Source organism: Nyctibius grandis, chromosome 7 (assembly GCF_013368605.1).
Source record: "Nyctibius grandis isolate bNycGra1 chromosome 7, bNycGra1.pri, whole genome shotgun sequence".
NCBI lineage: Eukaryota > Metazoa > Chordata > Aves > Nyctibiiformes > Nyctibiidae > Nyctibius > Nyctibius grandis.
The window spans coordinates 8,795,912-8,819,954 of record NC_090664.1 but is presented as its reverse complement, the minus strand read 5'-3'; the positions used below and the strand labels follow the sequence as shown (position 1 = coordinate 8,819,954).

General features: G+C 47.7%; 1 protein-coding gene across 1 annotated transcript; it reads left to right on the top strand.

Moving 5' to 3' along the window:
• Positions 1-845: 845 nt before the first annotated feature.
• On the top strand, positions 846-1,895 carry TMEM158 (transmembrane protein 158). The gene has a single exon (XM_068405510.1). The coding sequence runs from the start codon at positions 873-875 to the stop codon at positions 1,785-1,787; it is 915 nt and encodes a 304-aa protein (XP_068261611.1). The 5' UTR covers positions 846-872; the 3' UTR covers positions 1,788-1,895.
• The last annotated feature ends 22,148 nt before the right edge of the window (positions 1,896-24,043 follow it).

Sequence of the window (24,043 nt, the reverse complement as noted above, 5' to 3'; positions counted from 1 at the left end):
CCAGCCACCCCACCCGATCTGACGGTTCGAACTCCCTTCCTCCGACTCTCCCTCGTCCCTTTCCCTTCCTATGAAGTCGAAACGAAAAGTGTGTGCAGTCGTTTCCGGGATGCTCTTCCCCCGTCTGCGCCCCCCACCCCAGACCGTGGCGGCGGCGGGAAGGCGCTTGCCCGCAGCCCGCCTCCTTCCCTCGCCCCTGCCCTCCGAGGAGGGAGGGAGGCAACTGCCACGGCAGCCCCCGCGGGCCGCCGCGCCGGCCGCCCCACAGCTGCCCTCTCGGCCGGGAGAGGCGGGGAGGGAGGGACCCAGCGGGCCCGGGGCACAGGGCGCTGCCCCCGTGGCACCGCCCGCCCGCCGCTCCCTTCCCCAGGCGCCGCGGGGACGGCGGCGGAGCTGCGACGTCTCCGCTGTCCCCGAGGGGCGGGAGGGGGGAACCGGCGCGGTGGCGGCGGGCGGCACGGGAGAGCGGTCCTCGCCTGAGGGTGCCCCGCGGGAGGGAGGCGCTCGGCCCAGCGAGGGCAGCTGCCCCGCCGCGGGGCGGGGGCGCCCGGCCGGCACCTCAGGGCGCGGCAGCGGGGCCGGCCGGGCGCACGGCTCCTCCCGCCGAGGCGCTGCCGGGCCGGGCCTGGCCGGGCCGGGCCGGGGGCGGAGGAGGCGGGGAAGGGGGGAGCCGCTGCCGTCACCGAGGCTCCTGGCTCGCTCGCCTCACCGCGGCGGCAGCCCCAGCCCCGCTCCCACCCCCTCGCCTGCCCCCACCCTCCTTTCCTTTCTTTCGCGCTCTCGGTCTCCCTTCCCAGATGGCAGCCGGCAGCGCCATGCAGCCTCACGTTCCTCCTCCTCCTCTCCCTCTTCTCCGGCTCTAAGTCAATGCCATGCTGCCGCTGCTCCTCCCGGCACTGCTGGCCGCCTGCCTGCCCCCCTGCCAGGGCTGGAGCCCCTCGGCGACTGCTGGCGGGCAGGAGGAGCAGGAGCAAGAGCTCTTCTTGCCCCCTGTCAACTCCTCCTCCCGCTCCTTGGCCAGCCTCGAGATGGACCTCGACGGGGCAGCGAGCAAGGAGGAAGGCAGCACCACCAGCCCGGGCACGCCGGCTGCCCCTAGCCAAGAGCCTTTCCCTTCCGCTCCCACCTCCTCCGGGCAGCAGCAGCAGCAGCGTCCCCAGCCGCAGGGGCAGCCGCAGCCCGCCGAGGACCCGCACTGCAATATCAGCGTGCAGCGGCAGATGCTGAGCTCGCTGCTGGTGCGCTGGAGCCGCCCGCTGGGCATCCAGTGTGACCTCCTGCTCTTCTCCACCAACAGCCACGGGCGGGCCTTCTTCTCCGCCGCCTTCCACCGCGTGGGGCCGCCGCTCCTCATCGAGCACCTGGGGCTGGCGGCCGGCGGCGCCCAGCAGGACTTGCGCCTCTGCGTGGGCTGCAGCTGGGTGCGGGGCCGGCGGGTCGGGCGCTTGCGGGGCGCCGCTCCCCCGGCCGCCGCCGCCGCCGCCTCCTCCTCCTCCTCCTCGCTCTCCTACCCGCCGGCGGCGGAGCCCGGCCAGTACTGGCTGCAAGGGGAGCCGCTGAATTTCTGCTGCCTGGATTTCAGCCTGGAGGAGCTGAAGGGGGAGCCGGGCTGGCGGATGAACCGCAAGCCCATCGAGTCTACCTTGGTGGCCTGTTTCATGACTCTGGTCATCATCGTGTGGAGCGTGGCCGCCCTCATCTGGCCGGTGCCCATCATCGCCGGCTTCCTGCCCAACGGCATGGAGCAGCGCCGCGGCACCGCCGCCGGCACCGCCGCCGCCAAGTAACCTCTCCCGGTGACTCCCCCCTTCTCTTCGTCGTGTGGTGTGCCGGGACGCGGGGCGGCCGCCTCCCGCCGGGCCGGACTCTGCCGTGTTTTACTTGTTCAAAGCGTGTCCCAGGAGGGCGGCGGGACGTCGATGGCCCCGGCGGCCGTGGGGAGCGGGCGGCCGCCTCCGGGCCCGGCCCGGCCCGGCCCGGCCCGCCCTGAGGGGAGCAGCTCCGCCGCGCCCCAGCCACCCGCCCCGCCAGAGACGACCAAATCCTGTGTGATCGTTTTATATCTTTAATAGCCGTTTTAAACGAACCTTTTAGTAAAAAAGAAGGAAGAAAAATAAAGAAAAAGCCCCCCCCAAAATCAACGCAAGAAATAAAAGACCCTCCCGTTCAACCGCATTTGTTGTAGTCGGAGTAGCTTTTTTTTGTATATGAATACAGTTGGAGCGGTTTTTTTTTCTTTATTTACAGAAAGGGAAGTCTCTTTTTGGCAGGATCAAGTACTGAAGCAGTATATATATATTGTTATTGCTGAAGCTGAACTTTAACGAACCTTTTACACTGTATTTCCCGGTTGAGATAGTGTGTGTTTACTATTGTAGCTCTGCATTATTTGGCTTTTAATACAGAGGTTTTCTGTCTGGAGCCACCGTAGCCTTTTGTCAGTCTGTTTTTGCCAGGGTGGAACGGAGGGTTTGGCCGATTTCCCCATCTGCAAACCAGCTGCGAAGCTCCTTTCCCCATGAGATGATATTACTAGGGTTGTTGGTGGAAAAAGGGGAATCCCAAACTCTTTCTGAATGCTGCTTGTCCTATTCTTACAGTAGATTTAGGTCTATGTGCCAACATCAAGGTGGGATGGGATGGGGAACATGTCTGTGCCGGAGATCCTCCAAGGCAATTTACTTAGCACCGTTCCACAGACTATGGCTTCCTCCTCAGTTTGAGGTCAGGTGGTTTTGGTCCTGGGAAGATGAGTCCCACTCTTTGAGATGTGTTAAAAGCAGCCCCAGGCCAAGTCTCTGACTTGCACAAAGTACATTCCTCAAAAACAACTCAGTTGCAGTGTATTTGTTGAAGGCACAGTAATATCGTACCCCTTTTTCATCTACCAGTCCGCAGGGTTGCTCACAGAAAGCCTGTGGGGTGGAGAGAAGGCAGGAGCTGCCGGTCCAGAACTAGATTACGGCTGCCACTGTGCAAGCGTGCAATGAAGAAAGATTTGCAAGATTTCTTCTTTCTTGTTAAAGCAGAGAGTTGCGTAGTCTGAAATACCATTTGTTGTATGCTTCCAGCTGTTTAGCCTTATAAGAAGTTGTTTCATTTGCCTTAGATGTGATTGGTCCAGCTGAAGTTTCTAAAACCAAAATGTGAACTAAGTGAGAAAGATTTGCAATAGGAATTCTCATTCTTTTGTCAACATCAGTGTATTTAATTTGTTAGGGACACATGAACTCACTCGGGGCTGATTTGGTGTATTTGTAATGTTGTTTTCTTCCCTATGTTTGGTGGAAATGACTGGATGAAAAGTCTAGAAGGGTTAATTTCTTAGGATTCCTATTTTTTTTCATTGAGAACAAAATAAAATAAATGCATGCTCTATGTGTATGCTATCTGGAAAAAAAAATGCAGAGCTAAAAAGATTGACAAACGGCAGAAATAAATCAAGATTTTAAAATGTTCCATGTTACTGGGCTACCTCTACACCCACTGTTTCTCCTATTGATCTTAACGGGCACGTCACTTGAGTAAACATTGCAGTAGTGTTGTTTTCAAAAAGTAGAGGATCCAGTCACCGAGGGCAATGTTCGTTTGACCTGTTGATCTGAAGGGCATCTTCCCCTGTGTGCTTAGTTTACAGAGCCCTGCTTTTCTTTCCTTGATGTGAAAAACACAGTGTCATTTCCACTTTGTGCAAATTCTTTTGTGCAGACATGTGACGTGCTAGAGAGCAGTTATTTGCCTATAATGCCCTGTGTGACAGAGGAGTCTCTGCGTACCGAAAGGCAAGGCTAGCAAGAGAACGGGAACCTAATGCTAACACCCTCCTGAAAGAGAAATGCTCTACATATAGAATAACCCTCAGAAGAGTTGCCATGCCAGAACAGAAGTTCTTCTTTTAAATGAAGATACATTTAGGCAGTTAAGAACTTTTGTTCGAAGTTTTGCTGGCTTTGTGGTGTACAGTGCATAGTACTCACTGTGATCCAGGAAGACTGTGCTTAAGCTTAAGGTTGGAATCTCTTTCTTATCCTAGTTTCACCAGTGAGGTGCCATTGTTTTTTTCTTGAATTGTATCAACATAAGCAAGATGATGGCATTACTGTCTAAAACAGGCAGCTTCAGTTATTAAAGGTTTTTCATTTGTAGTTCTTACAGACACCTGCCAAGAACAGGAAAGCTGGTACAGAATGGTTTTGGGGTATGTCTTCTGACTTCTACCAATATCAGCTTGAATACAGACCTTGTGAACAGGCGATGCCATACTCAGAATATTCTGCTGCTTCACTTAGAAAGTGTGATAGAAGAGAGGGATTTCCTTATAGCTCTTCTATAAATGCGCTTGTAAGTGGAGCTGCTATTAAAAATCTGCTAAAATGTGAAATGTTTAAAACACAGGGATGGAATTTAAAAAAAAAAACAACAAAACAAACCCAAAAAGCAAATCTTGTCCAGAATACAAAAAACTGCAACGTTTTCAGGGAGTACTGCTCTCAGCTACAAAGTGCAAAGAGCACTTCAGAGTTAGGAAAGGTGTTTCCTTAGATCGCAGTAACCATTGGGGTAGGCACGTTGCCTTTGTAGAGAGAGGACAGTCCATGTTTCTGTGCCTTAAAGAGTACTTTAAGCCACAGTGAAGGGCACAGAGATTACCTGATGTACAGGGTTTAGCCTGGACCTAACTCCTTGAACCCTCGGGTTTCGCTGAGGTGGCAGCAGGGTTTCTCCTGTAAAGAACAGAGAATGGAAATGCATTATGCAGACCGTGAGCTTTCTTCTGTCACTATACATCTAACACCAATAACCCTGCTCCCATAGCTGTGGCTGCTCCTATGGCTCTAAGTAACCGGTACTTTTGAGTAACAAAGGCACACACAACTTTTTGCCTGCATCCATGGGAATTTAATCTGAATTAAACCCAGAAGATTCAAGCCCAGAGCAATGTGAAACGATACATCTCCACACCAGCTAGTTTTAGATTTCAACCTGAGACACCAAAGTGTCTATTTATTTTCTTTCTCACTGGCAGTGGAGTTTTATTGTCTCTTTACTGGGCATGATTCTAAGCCATTTTTAGTCATTCGGATTTATTTTTAAAACCAGTTGGTAGCAGGGTCAGTGCAAGAGTGGGATTAGTCACCATATATAATCCTTCATATACTCAGGGAGGGCATATATATGCATATATATACATGCATCTGTACATGAGGACTTACTGTGTGCAACAAAAAGTCGAAACAAAAGGGAAAAGAAGGATGATGAGAAACAAATAATACTGTTTTTCCTTCAGTAACTGTTTGTTGGATCGTGTTTCCTGGTAAGTTATCCTGACTTTATTTATGTACATGTGTTTGTTGAAAAGCAAGAGATACCTAGAAACAGAGGTAATTTCTCAATTTCCTTTTTATGTAATTCAGGTATATTACAGATTTTTTTCCCCAGGAACTAGGAACTCTCCAGAGAGAGATTCAGCATTAGAAGGTACTAGGCTTGTGTGCTAGTGTTAGACTGGTACATTTTTTGCTGTATATTCAGACCTCAGAACTGGATCTCTCTCCCTCACATGCTTGTTTAGTTATGTTTTATAGCTATATTAGAAGCAGGAGCATACAGATGAATATGTAGTTTTAGCACGGACACAGTCTTACTCTTATTTGGTGCCACATTGATTCCCATAATGAAACTATTAAAATGTAGTAGAGTATAATAATAATTCTATATTATGTAAGTGTACTGTTGTTCAATAGGTTATCAGTAATCAAGAGCAGTTTTGTATGTCAGGAGGTACGTGGATATTTGGGGCAAAATTGCCATACTTGGATAGACGTGAGAGTTGTTATTCATTCAGGGCTTAGTTCACTAGTGCTTTCGATGATTAATATGACTACAACAGCAGTACTATTTGTGCAGGGAATATTACTCAATATGAGTAAGGGCTACTGAACCAGGCCCTAAAAATACTAATTAAGAGCCTTACTTGGCTGAGTAAGTATTATTCATCGTGACCTGTGCTTGCTGAATAAAAGTATCTCCAGGGCTTACATTACTTGATTCCAGGGGCTGAACAAAAGCCCAATGAAACCAAATAGTTAATTGAAGTTTTGTATGACTAAAGATCAAAAAATCTATTTTAAAGATATATATGTAGATATAAGAGTAGGTATTGCATTCTTGTTCTTCTCTGTTTTTTATACACATAGTTCATAAATCCAAAGCCAGGATTTCTCAGTCCAATGTAGGGCCTTGCTAGTTTGGAAATTAACTTCTTTCTGAAGCTAGTGTGAAAATGCCAGTTATTTTTCAAGGAATTTTACTGAATAAATGTCATTTTTTTCAACATCTTTCAGGGAAAGGCCTTTGTTTTTCAAAAACATTTTTAATGATTCTGGGAAAATGTGTAAATATCAAATCCTGAAGGTATTCAGATTTCAAAACATAAAAAATCTTTTTAACCAGTAACCAATTTTTAAAAGCATATTTTTAAACAAAAACATCGGTTTCCATTTTCCCCCTCAGAAGCAGAACATTTCAGTGAAGATCAGAAGCGCATATGAGTATTCTACCTTGCAAAAGTGCTTTTGTGAGGAAAAAAATAATTGTTTGTGTGATACAGAGCCCTATTCTAATCATAGTGTTCTCTTCTGTGATTTGGAATTGATCACAGCTTGTGACAGATAAGGAACTATATTTCTTGTTCCTCCTTCATAATAGTTCTGGTTAAATAAGTTAATCAAAACAATTGGGGGGGGGAAAGTAGCTTAGCCTGTTTGTTTTGTTTCTATTCTGTTATGCCAAAGCAGAAAGCAGTTGGTATAAAAATTGGGATATTAAACATATTTACGGGAAATATCTGGATGGTGTTTAATCAGATTTGTGGCCAGACTAAGTCTCACAATCCAAACATCTTCCAACTTTTTATAAAGTTTGGATTCATAACCAAGTGTAGGAGTTTGATCACCTATATGACAGAGGAGGCTCTGGATCTGCATGTTGGGAAAGCCAGGGTCTAAAACCTTAGCTCTTCTTTTAGCTTTCATGTTACCTCAACAGGTTACCAAAGTCAGAGCAAAACTGGAAGATCCAAATATCCCATGATACGCTGTGTGTTTCTGCATGTTTGACTTGTACGTAACTTTCATAGAAAAACATCATATTGATGAGACATGAATTTGAGATCAATGCCATGCTGAGGAAGTGAATTCACTGGAAGTGTGAAGTAAAATTATGTTTTTGTTCCTTGTAAGGTGAGATTTGATAGAAGCAGTGGGACCTTGCCTTGTTGGTGTCATTCTGGGTGTTGCTAAGCAACATGAAATGGTTAAAATGGGGATACAGAAGAAGAGCATGGAGGAATAAAGGAAACAAAAGACACAGAAGAAGCATAAAAGGGTGTAAACGTGCCAGCACACTCTGCAAAGAAGTTGTCAAGTATCAACTGGGAAAAAGACAGTGATTAAGATCACAGAGAAAAAAGAAAGCTGACATAAGATGAATTAGGAACTCTATTCTGTACTTCATATTCAATCAAATTTTTCAGTGCTTTGCTTGAATAATTGATTGCAGTTTTGGCTTCAAATGGCAAAAGTAATGGCAAAAGAGAATAAGAGCATGGGAAGAAATGGGAGGCTCAAGAAAAATTAGGAGTGGAACCACCATACTGTAAATAAAAAGAGAAAATATATCACTTTCCATATTGCTGGAAACCAAACAACGAAATGGCAAGGCACACTCTTGCATATACTATCTACTCTAACTTTGCTTCAGATATTCTCTGAGGTTGTAAGGAAAACATGCTAGAAATTGTATGTATGGAATGGATATGGTTCTTCCATCATATCTTGTTTTGATCCATGTAAAACATATGTTTCTCATTGTCCAGCACAAAAATGTTAATCAGAACTGTACTAAAGCTTTTCACCTGAATTGAAGTAGTGCTGATGTGACTATTTCCCAGGCTGGACCACTGCTGTTGACAAGACTACGTGCTGGTATGCTGTTTATAGTATTGGCAATATAGATCAGAATGCTTTCTCACTCATATATTTTGAAGACTACCTACTTAATCTTCCTTTCTTGTCTCTATCTTCATTGTCTCCCAAGCTTCACTCCACTTTTTCTTCTGTCATTGGAAATTAATCATTCTTAAGATTTTCTCCTTCTTACTATCTCCCTCTTTCCTTCTCTCTTTCCGTAGCAGGTTTTCATCTTGACATTTTCTGTCTTCAGATTTCTCACCTGTCTTTCCCAGAAGCATGTCTTATATTATCAAGCTATAAAAGTACCCCAGGAAACTGTGCTATCAGTTTCTTCTGCTTTTCCACTCTGCTTCTCACCCATTCAGACTGTACCTCTCATGCCTTAGGTCTGTGACACCTACAAGCCAAAGACAAACAGGAAACCTTGTGTTGAGGGCAAAACCCAAGTGCAAAGTTGTCTCTCCCATCAGTCCTGTGGTCACAGGACTTCTTCCACACTTCCACCCCAGACACTGAACAGGGGCCCTAAGTTACTGTGTCTTCTAGTAAATGAGAAATGGACCCATTTGAAGAGCTTCCTTCCACCTTAATTCCTCAAAGTCCTTTCTCTGAATAACCCTCTACTCACGCACCTGCCCCAAACCCTATCTCATGAATCGTGAGAGCTCTCACATGCCACCCTTCCCACGTATACTCAACTGCAATGTCAAGACACGTCTCACCCTGCCTTCTGCTGTAACTGAAGGTAGGTGTCTCACACCTTGGCAAAGCTCTGCACAGCCAGGGAAGCAGTGATCTCACTTAGGAATGGATCAGCGTTTAAAGTTATGCTCAGCTCAGGTATGCAACTACAGGGTCAAAACCGTTACTTTTCAATTAAACCTTGGATTCTGCAGAAATTGAAGTCCCTTGACTGGATGGAAAAATTGTACAAGCGGAGGGCCCTGACAGATCTTTCAAGCGCTGATCTAGTAGCATTCTGGCTTCACTAATAACTGACTTGATTGGCCAGGACAACTCACTGCAGCCCTACTTCTGTAAGATGATAAGTATGTACAGCTCACGCTGGAGTCTGTGAGTGCTCAAGCCTTTTGAAAACAACATGCCTCTCAGTGTCTCTCTAGCTGTGGGGGAAATAATATTTACTCTTCTTGTACTGGTAGTGAAAGGATTAATGAGGTAAATCCCGTATGGTGTTTTGAGCACGTGAAGCACAATAAAAATGCAGAACATGAATATGATTTTATTCCTTCCCTGTTCTTTTTCGCACTTAAGGGCATGGTTTGAGCCTTGCGTTGTTAAATTAAGGTATTCTGCACAATTTTGTCCACAATTTAGCCAGGCAATAGCTGTACTCTGGAAATGCTTTTCCCATTGGAAGGTGCTGGTTTGAGCTGATATATTAAAAACAAATCATTACTAAGTGATGAATGTTACTGGAAGAGATTCTCATTAATCCAAAAGTATATTAAAGAATCCCCCAAGGTGTAAGAAGTACTTTCTAGGAGGTGAATAGATGAAAAAATTTGTGTGGAGGTAGCTGGTAGAGATTTAATCATGGGACTATTTTATTTATCTCTTGCGCTGCGTGTTTCATCACATTTTCTCTGGGGAATGTGAGCTGTGCCTAATTATGCCAGCTATGTAGTTGCTCCTAAATGGAAACTGGAAACTGCTTTCTTCAGGCAATACTTACTATGAATTCTTGTCTTGGACCCCTGTACTCTGCCCCTCTCAGGTGGAAAACAATAACCTAGAGGAGAGGAGTGAGTGGAGGCAAGTCTATGGCCGTGGCAAAAGGCGAGTGCCCTCCTTGCCTACCTTGCCTCCACAGGTGCCTCTGAGCAATAGATATGAAGCCCTAGTGGAATACAGCCGGTCCAACGGGGATGTGGTGGAGAGGCAACCTATATCAGAGGTCCCACCACAGTCAGAAAAACCTGACAGGCGTATAGCTACCTCCTCCACAAGGAAGAAGAGAAGAGTTTTAGTGGTTGGAGACTCCTTTCTAAAGGGATCTGAGGGCCCAATATGCAGAGCTGACCCCCATCACAGGGAGGTCTGCAGCCTGCCTGGAGCCCGAATCAGGGATATCACCAGGCAACTCCCCAACCTGGTGAAGGCCACAGACTACTACCCCCTGCTGATCTTCCAGACAGGTGGGGAAGAAGCTGCATCCCGTAGTCTGAGGGGGATGAAGAAAGACTACAAGGCCCTAGGACGGTTGGTGAAAGAGTCTGGGGCACAAGTTGTTTTCTCCTCCCTCCTTCCATTTTCAGGTGATGACGTTGTTTGGAATAGTAGGATTCTCTCTATTAACGCCTGGCTACGAGACTGGTGCTACAGGCAGGGCTTTGGGTTCTTTGATAATGTCTGGTTTTATAAGACAACAGGCGTGACAGTGATACATGGGAAAGGTTTATGTCGTAGGGGCAAAAGGGTTCTGGGACAGGAATTAGCAGGGCTCATTCGGAGAGCTTTAAACTAGATTCGAAGGGGGATGGGGTGGTAGCTGGGCTTGCACCACTGGGGCAATGCTCTAGTGTTGAGGTAGACCAGGAGGCCCCCCATCCCCCTGGGGTGAAATCAGGGGGTGAATCTGGGATGAAATCGGTGTGCCCAGCTCGCTCCCTGAAATGCCTGTACACCAATGCACGCAGCATGGGGAATAAGCAGGAGGAGTTAGAAATCCGTGTTCGGTCGGGGGGCTATGATCTAGTGGCAATTACAGAGACTTGGTGGGACGCCTCGCATGACTGGAATGTGGTCATGGATGGCTATGTCCTGTTCAGGAAAGACAGGCCGCTAAGGAGAGGTGGTGGAGTTGCTCTTTATGTGAGTGAGCAGCTAGAATGTATTGAGTTCTGTCCAGAGGCAGATCAGGAGCGAGTTGAGAGTTTGTGGGTGCGAATTAAGGGGCAGGCTGGCAGGGGTGATACTGTTGTGGGTGTCTATTACAGGCCACCGGATCAGGATGAGGACGGTGATGAGGCCTTCTACAGGCAGCTGAGAGCAGTCTCGCAATTACAGGGCCTGGTTGTCATGGGGGATTTCAACTACCCTGATATTTGCTGGGAGGCCTACTCAGCCAGCCATCCTCAGTCCAGGAGGTTCCTCCAGTGCGTTGATGATAACTTTCTGATGCAAATGGTGGATGAGCCAACTAGGAGAGGAGCGCTGCTGGATCTGATCCTCACTATCAAGGAGGGTCTGGTTGAAGAGGTGAAGGTTGAGGGCAGCCTTGGTTGTAGCGACCATGAGATGGTAGAGTTCAGGATCTCATGTGGCAGGAACAGAATAGCTAGCAGAATCACAACCCTGGACTTCAGTAGGGCCAACTTTGGCCTTTTCAAGCAATTGCTGGGGGAAATCCCATGGGACAGGGTACTAGAAGGTAAGGGGGCCCAAGATAGTTGGTTAGCATTCAAGGACTGCTTCTTCCGAGCTCAAGATCAGAGCATCCCAACAGGTAGGAAGTCAAGGAAGGGTACCAGGAGACCTGCATGGTTGAACAGGGAACTGCTGGGCAAACTCAAGTGGAAGAAGAAGGTGTACAGATCGTGGAAGGAGGGGCTGGCCACTTGGGAGGAATATAAGTCTGTTGTCAGAGGATGTAGGGAGGCAACTAGGAAAGCTAAGGCCTCCTTGGAATTAAACCTTGCAAGAGAGGTCAAGGACAACAGAAAGGGCTTCTTCAAATACATTGCAGGTAAAGCCAACACTAGAGGCAATGTAGGCCCACAGATGAATGAGGTGGGGGCCCTGGAGACAGAGGATAAAAAGAAGGCGGAGTTACTGAATGCCTTCTTTACCTCTGTCTATACTGTTGGAGGCTGTCCTGAGGAGCCCTGGACCCCTGAGGCCTCAGAAGAAGTCAGGTAGAGGAGGAATCTGTCTTGGTTGATGAGGGCTGGGTCAGGGACCAATTAAGCAATCTGGACGTCCATAAATCCATGGGCCCTGATGGGATGCACCCGCGGGTGCTGAGGGAGCTGGCGGAAGTCATTGCTAGGCCACTCTCCATCATCTTTGCTAAGTCGTGGGCAACGGGAGAGGTGCCTGAGGACTGGAGGAAAGCGAATGTCCCTCCAGTCTTCAAAAAGGGCAAGAAGGAGGACCCAGGTAACTATAGACCGGTCAGCCTCACCTCCATCCCCGGAAAGGTGATGGAACAACTTGTTCTTGGTGCTGTCTCTAGGCACATCAAGGATAGGGGGATCATTAGGGGCACTCAGCATGGCTTCACCAACGGGAAGTCTTGCTCAACCAACTTGATAGCCTTTTATGAGGATGTTACCCGGTGGATAGATGATGGTAAAGCTGTGGATGTGGTCTATCTCGATTTCAGTAAAGCGTTTGACACTGTCTCCCACAGATCCTCGCAGCTAAACTGAGGAAGTGTGGTCTGGATGATCGGGTAGTGAGGTGGATTGTGAACTGGCTGAAGGGAAGATGCCAGAGAGTAGTGGTCAGCGGGACAGAGTCCAGTTGGAGGTCTGTGTCTAGCGGAGTTCCGCAAGGGTCGGTTCTGGGACCAGTTCTATTCAATATATTCATTAATGACTTGGATGAGGGATTAGAGTGCGCTGTCAGCAAGTTCGCTGATGACACAAAACTGGGAGGAGTGGCTGACACAACGGAAGGCTGCGCAGCCATTCAGAGAGACCTGGACAGGCTGGAGAGTTGGGCGGGGAGAAATTTAATGAAATATAACAAGGGCAAGTGTAGAGTCCTGCATCTGGGCAAGAACAACCCCATGTACCAGTACAAGTTGGGGACAGAGCTGTTGGAGACCAGCGTAGGGGAAAGGGACCTGGGGGTCCTAGTGGACAACAGGATGACCATGAGCCAGCAGTGTGCCCTTGTGGCCAAGAAGGCCAATGGCATCCTGGGGTGTATTAGAAGGGGTGTGGTCAGCAGGTCGAGAGAGGTTCTCCTCCCCCTCTACTCTGCCCTGGTGAGGCCGCATCTGGAGTATTGTGTCCAGTTCTGGGCCCCTCAGTTCAAGAAGGACAGGGAACTGCTAGAGAGAGTCCAGCGCAGAGCCACGAAGATGATTAAGGGAGTGGAACATCTCCCTTATGAGGAGAGGCTGAGGGAGCTGGGTCTCTTTAGCTTAGAGAAGAGGAGACTGAGGGGTGACCTCATTAATGTTTATAAATATGTAAAGGGTAAGTGTCAAGAGGATGGAGCCAGGCTCTTCTCAGTGACATCCCTTGACAGGACAAGGGGCAATGGGTGCAAGCTGGAGCACAGGAGGTTCCACTTAAATTTGAGGAAAAGCTTCTTTACTGTAAGGGTGACTGAACACTGGAACAGGCTGCCCAGAGAGGTTGTGGAGTCTCCTTCTCTGGAGACATTCAAGACCCGCCTGGACGCGTTCCTGTGTGATATGGTCTAGGCAATCCTGCCCCGGCAGGGGGATTGGACTAGATGATCTTTCGAGGTCCCTTCCAATCCCTAACATTCTGTGATTCTGTGATTCTGTGATTCTGTGATTCTTCAGATGTTTTCATTTTCTCCAGGACATGTAAAGCACTTAACAATGGAGGGTCACTTCGCTTTCTTAACCCAGAGAAACCCACTTTTGAGGCATGAAGTTGACCACACAGTGTATCCAGTGTGGCCTTGCAACACCCCGTTCCTTCTCCAAGACAGGGATTTCCCATGGTGATGCAACCCCCGCTATCTAGTTGTAGGATCATTTAGGGCTTAGGACCATGAAGACAGAGGCCTTATGCCTCTGTGCTCTACCCCAGTCATATATCACCTTTCCCTCTGTTTTGGAAGTGCAATTATGGTGGGAATAAATTTACAGCAGGCCCATGGAAGCAGCAGTTTCTCACAAAAATCCATATAGCTGTACTGGTTACAGTTTCTGGAGAGGACCACTGCCAGCAGACCTCTCGTTCCTCTTGCCCTCAGTTGATGGCAGGCCATGCCAGTGGAGCACTCTGCAGCTATGACTTCTTCATAGGTCTATGTGGGGTAGCTAAGGGAAACCACATTCACAGTTTAGAAAATGAGTTTTTAGCCTGAAAGTCATTTTGAGCAGAAAAGATCCTTCACTGAGCTAATCAGGAGTGTCTGTGCACTGTATGAGCTATATACAGAATCACAGAATCACAGAATCACAGAATCACAGATCACAGAATGTTAGGGATTGGAAGGGACCTCGAAAGATCATCTAGTCCAATCCCCCTGCCGGAGCAGGATTACCTAGATCACATCACACAGGAACGCATCCAGGCGGGTTTTGAATGTCTCCAGAGAAGGAGACTCCACAACCTCTCTGGGCAGCCTGTTCCAGTGGTCGGTCACCCTCACCGTAAAGAAGTTTTTCCTCATATTTATGCGGAACCTCCTGTGTTCCAGCTTGCACCCATTGCCCCTTGTCCTGTCAAGGGATGTCACTGAGAAGAGCCTGGCTCCATTCTCATGACACTTGCCCTTTACATATTTATAAACACTAATGAGGTCACCCCTCAGTCTCCTCTTCTCTAAGCTAAAGAGACCCAGCTCCCTCAGCCTCTCCTCATAAGGGAGATGTTCCACTCCCTTAATCATCTTCGTGGCTCTGCGCTGGACTCTCTCTAGCAGTTCCCTGTCCTTCTTGAACTGAGGGGCCCAGAACTGGACACAATACTCCAGATGCGGCCTCACCAGGGCAGAGTAGAGGGGGAGGAGAACCTCTCTTGACCTGCTAACCACACCCCTTCTAATACACCCCAGGATGCCATTGGCCTTCTTGGCCACAAGGGCACACTGCTGGCTCATGGTCATCCTGTTGTCCACTAGGACCCCCAGGTCCCTTTCCCCTACGCTGGTCTCCAACAGCTCTGTCCCCAACTTGTACTGGTACATGGGGTTGTTCTTGCCCAGATGCAGGACTCTACACTTGCCCTTGTTATATTTCATTAAGTTTCTCCCCACCCAACTCTCCAGCCTGTCTAGGTCCCTCTGAATGGCTGCGCAGCCTTCCGTTGTGTCAGCCACTCCTCCCAGTTTTGTGTCATCAGCGAACTTGCTGACAGTGCACTCTATTCCCTCATCCAAGTCATTAATGAATATATTGAATAGTACTGGTCCCAGTACCGACCCTTGAGGGACTCCGCTAGACACAGGCCTCCAACTGGACTCTGTCCCTTTGACCACCACTCTCTGGCTTCTTTCCTTCAGCCAGTTCACAATCCACCTCACTACCCAATCATCCAGACCACACTTCCTCAGTTTAGCTGCGAGGATGCTGTGGGAGACAGTGTCAAACGCTTTACTGAAATCGAGATAGACCACATCCACAGCTTTACCATCATCTATCCACCAGGTTATGTCCTCATAAAAGGCTATCAAGTTGGTTAAGCATGACTTCCCGTTGGTGAAGCCATGTTGAGTGCCCCTAATGATCCCCCGATCCTTGATGTGCCTAGAGACAGCACCAAGAACAAGTTGTTCCATCACCTTTCCGGGGATGGAGGTGAGGCTGACCGGTCTATAGTTACCTGGGTCCTCCTTCTTGCCCTTTTTGAAGACTGGAGGGACATTCGCTTTCCTCCAGTCCTCAGGCACCTCTCCCGTTGCCCACGACTTAGCAAAGATGATGGAGAGTGGCCTAGCAATGACTTCCGCCAGCTCCCTCAGCACCCGCGGGTGCATCCCATCAGGGCCCATGGATTTATGGACGTCCAGATTGCTTAATTGGTCCCTGACCCAGCCCTCATCAACCAAGACAGATTCCTCCTCTATCCTGACTTCTTCTGAGGCCTCAGGGGTCCAGGGCTCCTCAGGACAGCCTCCAACAGTATAGACAGAGGCAAAGAAGGCATTCAGTAACTCCGCCTTCTTTTTATCCTCTGTCTCCAGGGCCCCCACCTCATTCATCAGTGGGCCTACATTGCCTCTAGTGTTGGCTTTACCTGCAATGTATTTGAAGAAGCCCTTTCTGTTGTCCTTGACCTCTCTTGCAAGGTTTAATTCCAAGGAGGCCTTAGCTTTCCTAGTTGCCTCCCTACATCCTCTGACAACAGACTTATATTCCTCCCAAGTGGCCAGCCCCTCCTTCCATGATCTGTACACCCTCTTCTTCCACTTGAGTTTGCCCAGCAGTTCCCTGTTCAACCATGCAGGTCTCCTGGTACCCTTCCTTGACTTCCTACCTGTTGGGATGCTCTGATCTTGAGCTCGGAAGAAGCAGTCCTTGAATGCTAACCAACTATCTTGGGCCCCCTTACCTTCTAGTACCCTGTCCCATGGGATTTCCCCTAGCAATTGCTTGAAAAGGCCAAAGTTGGCCCTACTGAAGTCCAGGGTTGCAATTCTGCTAGCTATTCTGTTCCTGCCACATGAGATCCTGAACTCTACCATCTCATGGTCACTACAACCAAGGCTGCCCTCAACCTTCACCTCTTCAACCAGACCCTCCTTGTTAGTGAGGATAAGATCCAGCAGCGCTCCTCTCCTAGTTGGCTCATCCACCATTTGCATCAGAAAGTTATCATCAATGCACTGGAGGAACCTCCTGGACTGAGGATGGCTGGCTGAGTAGGCCTCCCAGCAAATATCAGGGTAGTTGAAATCCCCCATGACAACCGGGCCCGTAATTGCGAGACTGCTCTCAGCTGCCTGTAGAAGGCCTCATCACCCTCCTCATCCTGATCCGGTGGCCTGTAATAGACACCCACAACAGTATCACCCCCTGCCAGCCCGCCCCTTAATTTGCACCCACAAACTCTCAACTCGCTCCTGATCTGCCCCTGGACAGAACTCAGTACGGGATGTAGCTTCTTCCCCACCTGTCTGGAAGATCAGCAGGGGGTAGTAGTCTGTGGCCTTCACCAGGTTGGGGAGTTTCCTGGTGATATCCCTGATTCGGGCTCCAGGCAGGCTGCAGACCTCCCTGTGATGGGGGTCAGCTCTGCATACTGGGCCCTCAGATCCCTTTAGGAAGGAGTCTCCAACCACTAAAACTCTTCTCTTCTTCCTTGTGGAGGAGGTAGCTATACGCCTGTCAGGTTTTTCTGACTGTGGTGGGACCTCTGATATAGGTTGCCTCTCCACCACATCCCCATTGGACTGGCTATATTCCACTAGGGCTTCATATCTATTTCTCAGAGGCACCTGTGGAGGCGAGGTAGGCAAGGAGGGCACTCACCTTTTGCCACGGCCATAGACTTGCCTCCACTCACTGCTTTCCTCTAGGTTATTGTTTTCCACCTGAGAGGGGCAGAGTACAGGGGTCCCTCGATCCTGGGAGCTCTCCGGCAGGTGCTCCCATTTTTGTTGCAGGGAGGGCAGAGCCTGGCTCCACCAGTCTATCTCCATTTCAGCCTCCCGAATGCTCCTAAGCCTTTCTACTTCGGCTTGAAGCCTTTCAACCTGGCTTTGCAGCTGTGCCGCTCGGCCGAGCAGATCATCTACCTGCTCACAGCGCACACAGCCCCCTGTCACCACAGAGACAGTGTAGCATTCCCTGCAGCCGGCAACCTGCACCATTGTCTCCTTCCGTGGGAGCTCGGTCTGGGTTCCCACATCCATTTTGGTCTTCTTCCGCTGGGTGGAGACCACTGTTCTTTCACTGAGTTGGGAAATACCTGTTGGTGACACCCCTGGTTCACAGCTCCTTGGTGCCTTCACAGCTTGGCTGGTTCACAGCTCCTTGGCACCTTCCTCACCTTGTGCACTGGGAGGGAGTCAGCGCCCTCCCCAACGAGCTGCAAACGGCTGTGGCCTCCCCCGCCCTGGGACACACACAGTCACTGCTGACTCACCCTCTCCCCTCTGGGCAGGGACTAGTCCCTGTCCTCCCAGAGGCTCTTTATCACCCGATCACAGGGGGTGGTGTTATGCCCCCCCCTCTCCTGATTCGTTGCCGGGAACTTCCGGGTCCAGGGGAAAGCAGCTCGGTGTTGGTGCTCGGGGGGGCCCAAAGTATGAAAACCGCCCGGTACAAACCGATCTCGCCTCGCCCCGCACTGACCTCAGCCGTTGCCGCTGCTGCCACTTTTGCCAACTACTGTTGCCTTTAATGTATACTGAGAGTTTTACAGGCCTTTTTGGTTTGCTTGATTATTTTTTTTCAGAGTTTGACTAGGAATTGTTGTAGATCCTGCCTTGGGAACGCCCCTTTCCCATGCATATAAAATGTAATTCCATAGTCTTTGCTCTAGCTATCCGGGTGGGAAAGTGGATTGCCCATGACAAAACTCATCCTCCAAAATGTCACTGACTTATCTCCAGTTCTGAAACAGAGACTCATATCCTCTCCCCATGAGATTGCCATCATAACACTTACAGGCACCAGCCCATACTGGGTTAAGACCAAAGACGACAACTCTTATTTTCCTTCTACATCTGGAATGTTTCATGCCTGTGACAATTTTGAGTCCACTGAATTCAGCCGGTGAGATTGATAATGGTGCTGCCCAGTGCTAACTGAAGTGTCGTGGGTGGAATGGGTCAGAGAGATTTACTCTCCTCCCACACAGAAAGTAGAGAAAGAAAACAACCTTGGCTAATCTGTTTTCCTACATGTTCAGGGCACAGTGAAGCAGAAATCAGTGGCTTTACCCATGTAAGAAAAACAAATCCCCTGAAGCAGACTCTAAATGAACCAGTTCTTCAAAAACAAAACCAATAACCGTTTTCTGTGCGTGTAACCCCTGCTGATTGCCATGAGAACAGCCCCAGCGTAACTGTGTGATTGGAAGGTCTTTTACCATAGTGACAGGAATAGGATCACTTTTTGAAAATTTCCCAATTAATTTCATCAAATTATGTGTGATTCAGCTGATACCTGCATGATCTTTAGTATCTTCACAGCTTTCGAGTTCTCTCTATTGCTATCTTTCTTCTGTTACATGTAAAAAGATAGTGAGAAATCTATGATGACAAGTAACATTAATGACATTTCTGATCAAGAAACTGCTTAAAATCTCAGTTAAATCCTTCTAACAATGATATTCAGAGAGCTCATAATCCGGAAAACATCAGAGTTAATAGATTTCTGTAATATATTTAAAATATCAAAATCCTCAGTGTTGAATACTACAGGTTGACTGTACCAACAGAAAGCATTCACAGCAAGTTCCCAAGCATGTGTTGTCTGCTATTACTTGGCAAATAATAGTTATGCTTAGCTACTTCCTAATATCTTCCAGTCCCACATTCATGGTAAAACCAGTTACTAGTGATAATGCACATAAAATATTTTCGAACTAATACTCTGAGTTCCTCAATGATACAAGCAGACTTCATCTACCTATAAGCCTGTCTTGAATATTAGGGTTTCAAAGGTGCAAAATGTTCTTTGCCTTTGACCATCTTCATTTTCTTGCCTTTATTTCCTACAGCTCCTCTACTGTCTGTTTTTGCTCAGTGTGCTTAGAGTTGTGGTTATTTAGGAAGCAATGTAATATGTGAGCAATTCAGCAAAAACTTGCTGCAGGCAATACTAATCCTTCTAGGCTTGGAGTTAGCACAGGAATGGAGGGTGCTGGAGGTTCCTTGCACTGCTTGCTGTAAGGTGTGGAGCATGACTTCAGAAAAGAATGAAATCCATGTTCGCTGCAGTGATTTTAAGAAACTGATCTTTATTTATCAGTTCAAAGAACTGAGCAGTCAGTCTGGATAAAGGATAAGGAAAGGAGGATGTATCCGCTCCTCTGTTTTTAATTTAAGCTCTGGCAGTTGTTAAAATTGGACTAATTTAATAAATAAATATATTGCAGGGTGTAAGTTTCTACATTACTGTAGGATTTTGAGTTAGTTCAGTGAACTGGAATGTAGGGGTTTGATTAATTCAGAGAAACTATAGAAAATGTATATATGCTGAAAGAATATATGACATGAAGAGCACTTCTGATGGAAGGTACCGCACAGCAGCGCAGCTTTGCGTAAGTACCGCGTCTTGACTCACCCCACAGCACTGCAGTATGTGCCAGTTAACCACACTATGCTGAAACCACTGAGCCTTCTCCTTGGTGAGCAGGAGAGTGAAACCTCAGACAGAAGGCAGGCCGAGGGCCGAGGGCAGCAGTCACTATTGCTGCTGCAACGTAACCTCTGTGCCACTTCGGAGGCAGAACTCTACAGCCATGTGCGCATGTGCATGAGCTGTGGGCATGTGTCCACTGAGCAAATAGCTGGAGCAAAACTGAGGAGCTGCTTTCCTCTTGTGGTTGCTTGGTGAGAGTTACCAACTCGTGCTAGCGTGGCTGTTGGTGTGAGCGCTGCTTCAGAAAACGCAAAACCACCATGTATTTAGGCTGGTCTAAAGAGGCACTTGGAGCTACTCTGACTGAATCCATTTTCAATGTGCTCAGTCATGCTTTCTTGACTTTTGCTCTTCTCCACTCTTGAAGGTAGCTGCCCAGGGAGTGCCTGCGGTGTTTAACAAATATTAATCACTAAAACAAAGTCTTCAGTTTATTAGCTACTAGTGGCAACCAGAATTTTTAAGAAGTATTTCGATCAAGTAAGATTTTCTGCAGTTGTTCGCACCTTAAGGTGCTGTGCAAATGGAATCCACGTCATGGCTGAAGGGCATTTGTGTTGACGTTGCCTGTTCCAGTACTCCATGCTTTTTGCATTTTCAAGGTTTCACACTTCCTTCCCTAGGTTATTTTTCTCCACTGGCGGTTTGGCTTCTAGATCCCACCATAACTTTGATGCTTTCCTTTTTTCACTGACGCATATTTCAGAATGCTCTGTGCACGATGGTTTTGAACAAGAGTATATTCCTGTCATGTATTTCATTGCATATCCTGAATTTTCTTTTCTCCAAGCTGCTGTTGGAAGATGAAGGCAAGATAAACCAACTACCACTGTTGTTCTCACAGAGGAATCCATTCCTGGCCAATACTGCAACTTGGTTGTGGCTGTAGCACTGTTAGATGAGCTTTGCTTCTGCCCAAAGGTCTGGGTGATTAGCACTAACATGACTGGTATTTGAATTCAGTAGTGCATTTAGTTATAGTCTCTGTCTCGGATAGTCTTGGATACTTATGCTTCACATCATTAATAACCAGAAATTGTGTTTAGTAAGGTTACACTTATGTGTACATTATATGGAAAATGGCATTTAAAAAACAAGCTATGCCTTGTCTTAAAGGTCAAAGTTGTAATCAGAATACCTTCTGCATATTAAAAAAAGAAAAAAATTAATGTAAAAATTTATGAGATGGGTAGTAAAAGCATGTGTTTGAATAATAATTGGAGGCAGTATTAATGAAAACTGGGCCTCTGTAGTGAACTACACTGTATTTGAATGGTAACATGATTCACGCAGAACTGACCATGACTGTGAGAGGGTGTAGGCAGTGAACAACTTTACTCCAGACTTTCCAAATGCTAGCATGAGTACTTCTTTGTACAAACTTCAGCAAGCCCATTCTGACATGTTGCAGGCACAAGTCAACACCTAAGGCCATGGCCCAGCAGCGTACCCAGCACGTGGCATCATCATGCTTGCTCATGGGAACCCCACTGAGTTTTCAGCTCTACTGCATCCTTCCAGCTTACCACAGTGCAACATAAGAGGCACGGTGCTGTTGCTGTGCTGCTTTGCTAGAGGTCTCTGACTGGCTCACTGCTCCTCTTGCTCCAAAGACTTGACCAGCCAAAATGTCGGGGGGTTTCTGAGCCCAGCCTGTGGGTCCCAGGCAGTTGAGCTACAGTTGGTCACCAGCCCCAGACTGTCCTTGGGGGGCTGCTGGGATGCCCTGACTTTGCTTGGCCCAACTCTGGACTGCTGTTATGCTCCAGATTGTTGCTCCTGGTCATTGGTTCAGTCTCCCGCTTTTTGGCTTTGTGTGCTGCTCCTGCCTCCGAAGCCCTTAGCTTTGATCTGCTTCTCTGTTCCTGACCACTTCACCTGATCTTGCTTGATCTCTGTCTGTGTCCTTCACTACTGGCTTCCTGGCCGTACCGTGCCCCTGACCTGACTCTTGGGACTCGAGTAAGTTTTTCAGGTGGGAGACTTGGAAGATGGAAGGACTCATTCCTTTAGTGCAGATAGATAGCTTTTCTCAACCTCATCATGACTTGTCATAGTGATTCATTCTGGATGTAAGTAATTCACAAAGCTAAAAGGAGCAAACAAAAGGTTTAGGTAGCCACTGCAACTAAAGTGAGTGATTTCTCTTAGGCTAAAGTACATTGGAGAAGGATGGGACCGAATATAACCTGTACTGTAGGGAAGATAGAGACTCACAGAGATATTCACAAGGCCCATCTATGTTTTTCTACAGAGTTGGGAATTTGCTTTAACAGCAGCGTGATTTATGATGTAATCACACTGTCTAATGATGCTATCAAATACTGGCCTGTGCGATGAGCAGAAGTGACTCACTGGCAAGTTAAATAGCAGAAAGGGAATGAAAATGTGCATTCACCAGCCATCCCATTAATGCACAGTGCCGTAAAGCGCCATTAGCATCTCAGTACATACAGCCTAAATAGACTTACCCGGATCAGTTTTATTACCTCAGTATGTGTCTGCTTTAGCCTGCAAACGAAAGCACAGTGCTGGCTCTTTCCCCACTGGGAGCAGAGCTGTGTCCTGCCATGCTCTGCTGACTGCTTCCTGCTGCCCGTGGCAGTGCCCTACCTGTGGCTGTGCTGTGTGCCATCCTCCCCACAGACCTTGCATAGCTATCCGTGATCACCAGTGGCATCCCGTTTCCAAGACAGCAAGAGCAGTTATGCCAACAAGCCAGTGTCCAGAAAGTATCACCTATTTGTCTTTAAAGACCTGCTTTTTAACTGGTTATAGTGAGTTAGGAAATGAGAGATATTGTAAGTGCGTTACAGTGCTATTAGCCTACCAGGGAAGATGTTAAAAGTGACCATAAATCATTTGTTATGCAGTCGCCTAGCCTCTAGAACAATCCACACCAAACATTTATTTCCTTAATAAACTTCTCTGGTTGACTCTTTGTAACACAGCAATAATCAGATCCTCTGCATGATCAATAAATAATGATTTGATTCCCCTGTAACCATTCTGGCCCTAACGCTGCAACCCCAGTGGTTTCCACATCGTTTCTCTGGAGTTACACTTGGGAATATGAGGTCAAGACCTTTTTTTCTCTGGCAAGTAAGAGAAGGCTCTTCCAAAGGTAAAATAAAGTACCCCGTCTGTCCCTAGCAATTGCTAAGAAGCCGGGGGACAAACTGGCCCAGCAGACTGGACCTAAGCAGCCCGGGGCTGGCTGTGAAATCCAGAGGAGAGGAGGCTGGTAGGGCTCCTGCAGCCAGCTATCTGTTATCCTCCCACCGCAGGAGCTGGCTGACAAGGACATCTCCATCCACAGGCTGAAGAAGGACTAGTGACAGTATGAAATTACTCTGAGGTGCAGACAAACCAAGTGAATCCCCATGGCTGAGCTATAAATTAGTCTCTGCAGCCCACCAGCATAACCTGCCTGCTGATAGTTTGTAAGTCAGCCGTAGAGCAGAGTTAGTGTTTACCTGCATGTCTCAGACGAGTGGCATTCTGAAGATGGAAAGTGTTACAGAAGTGCTAGAGTAAGTCATCATTAAGCCTTTACGCTGGCATATTTACTCACCTCTAATAGCTTACAGTGGCACAGAAATACAATTAAACCTGAAGATATCTATAGCTGCTTGCCTCCTGATAACACCTCATCTTCTCATGTATTGATTTAATGCCCGCGCTGGTGGTGTAACATATGTTTACCATGTTTTACAAGTACCAGTGTGCTGACCTGATTTCTGTGTGCTGACCCTGCCTGTTTCTTTGTTCCTTTGGTTGGTATTTATTTATGGTATCTGATAAAATATACAGAAGCTTGCCAGAGTCTCAAAGGCAGGGTGGCTTATCCACGGCTCAATGTTCAGAGTGTTTCTGTAAGTAAAATGTGCTGTGGGATTGGACTTCCTGGGCAGTAAAAGTATCCTTCATTACACTTTATCAAGAGATCATTAAAACCAACCTTTAGCCCTTTTGAGTTCTGTGGTTTAGAACAGAGATGGGCACAGCACAGTCATTTCCATTTGCTCTGGCTGGAGAGATTTTTTCCTTTCCTCATGATACAGCTGTTGCAATTTGCTTT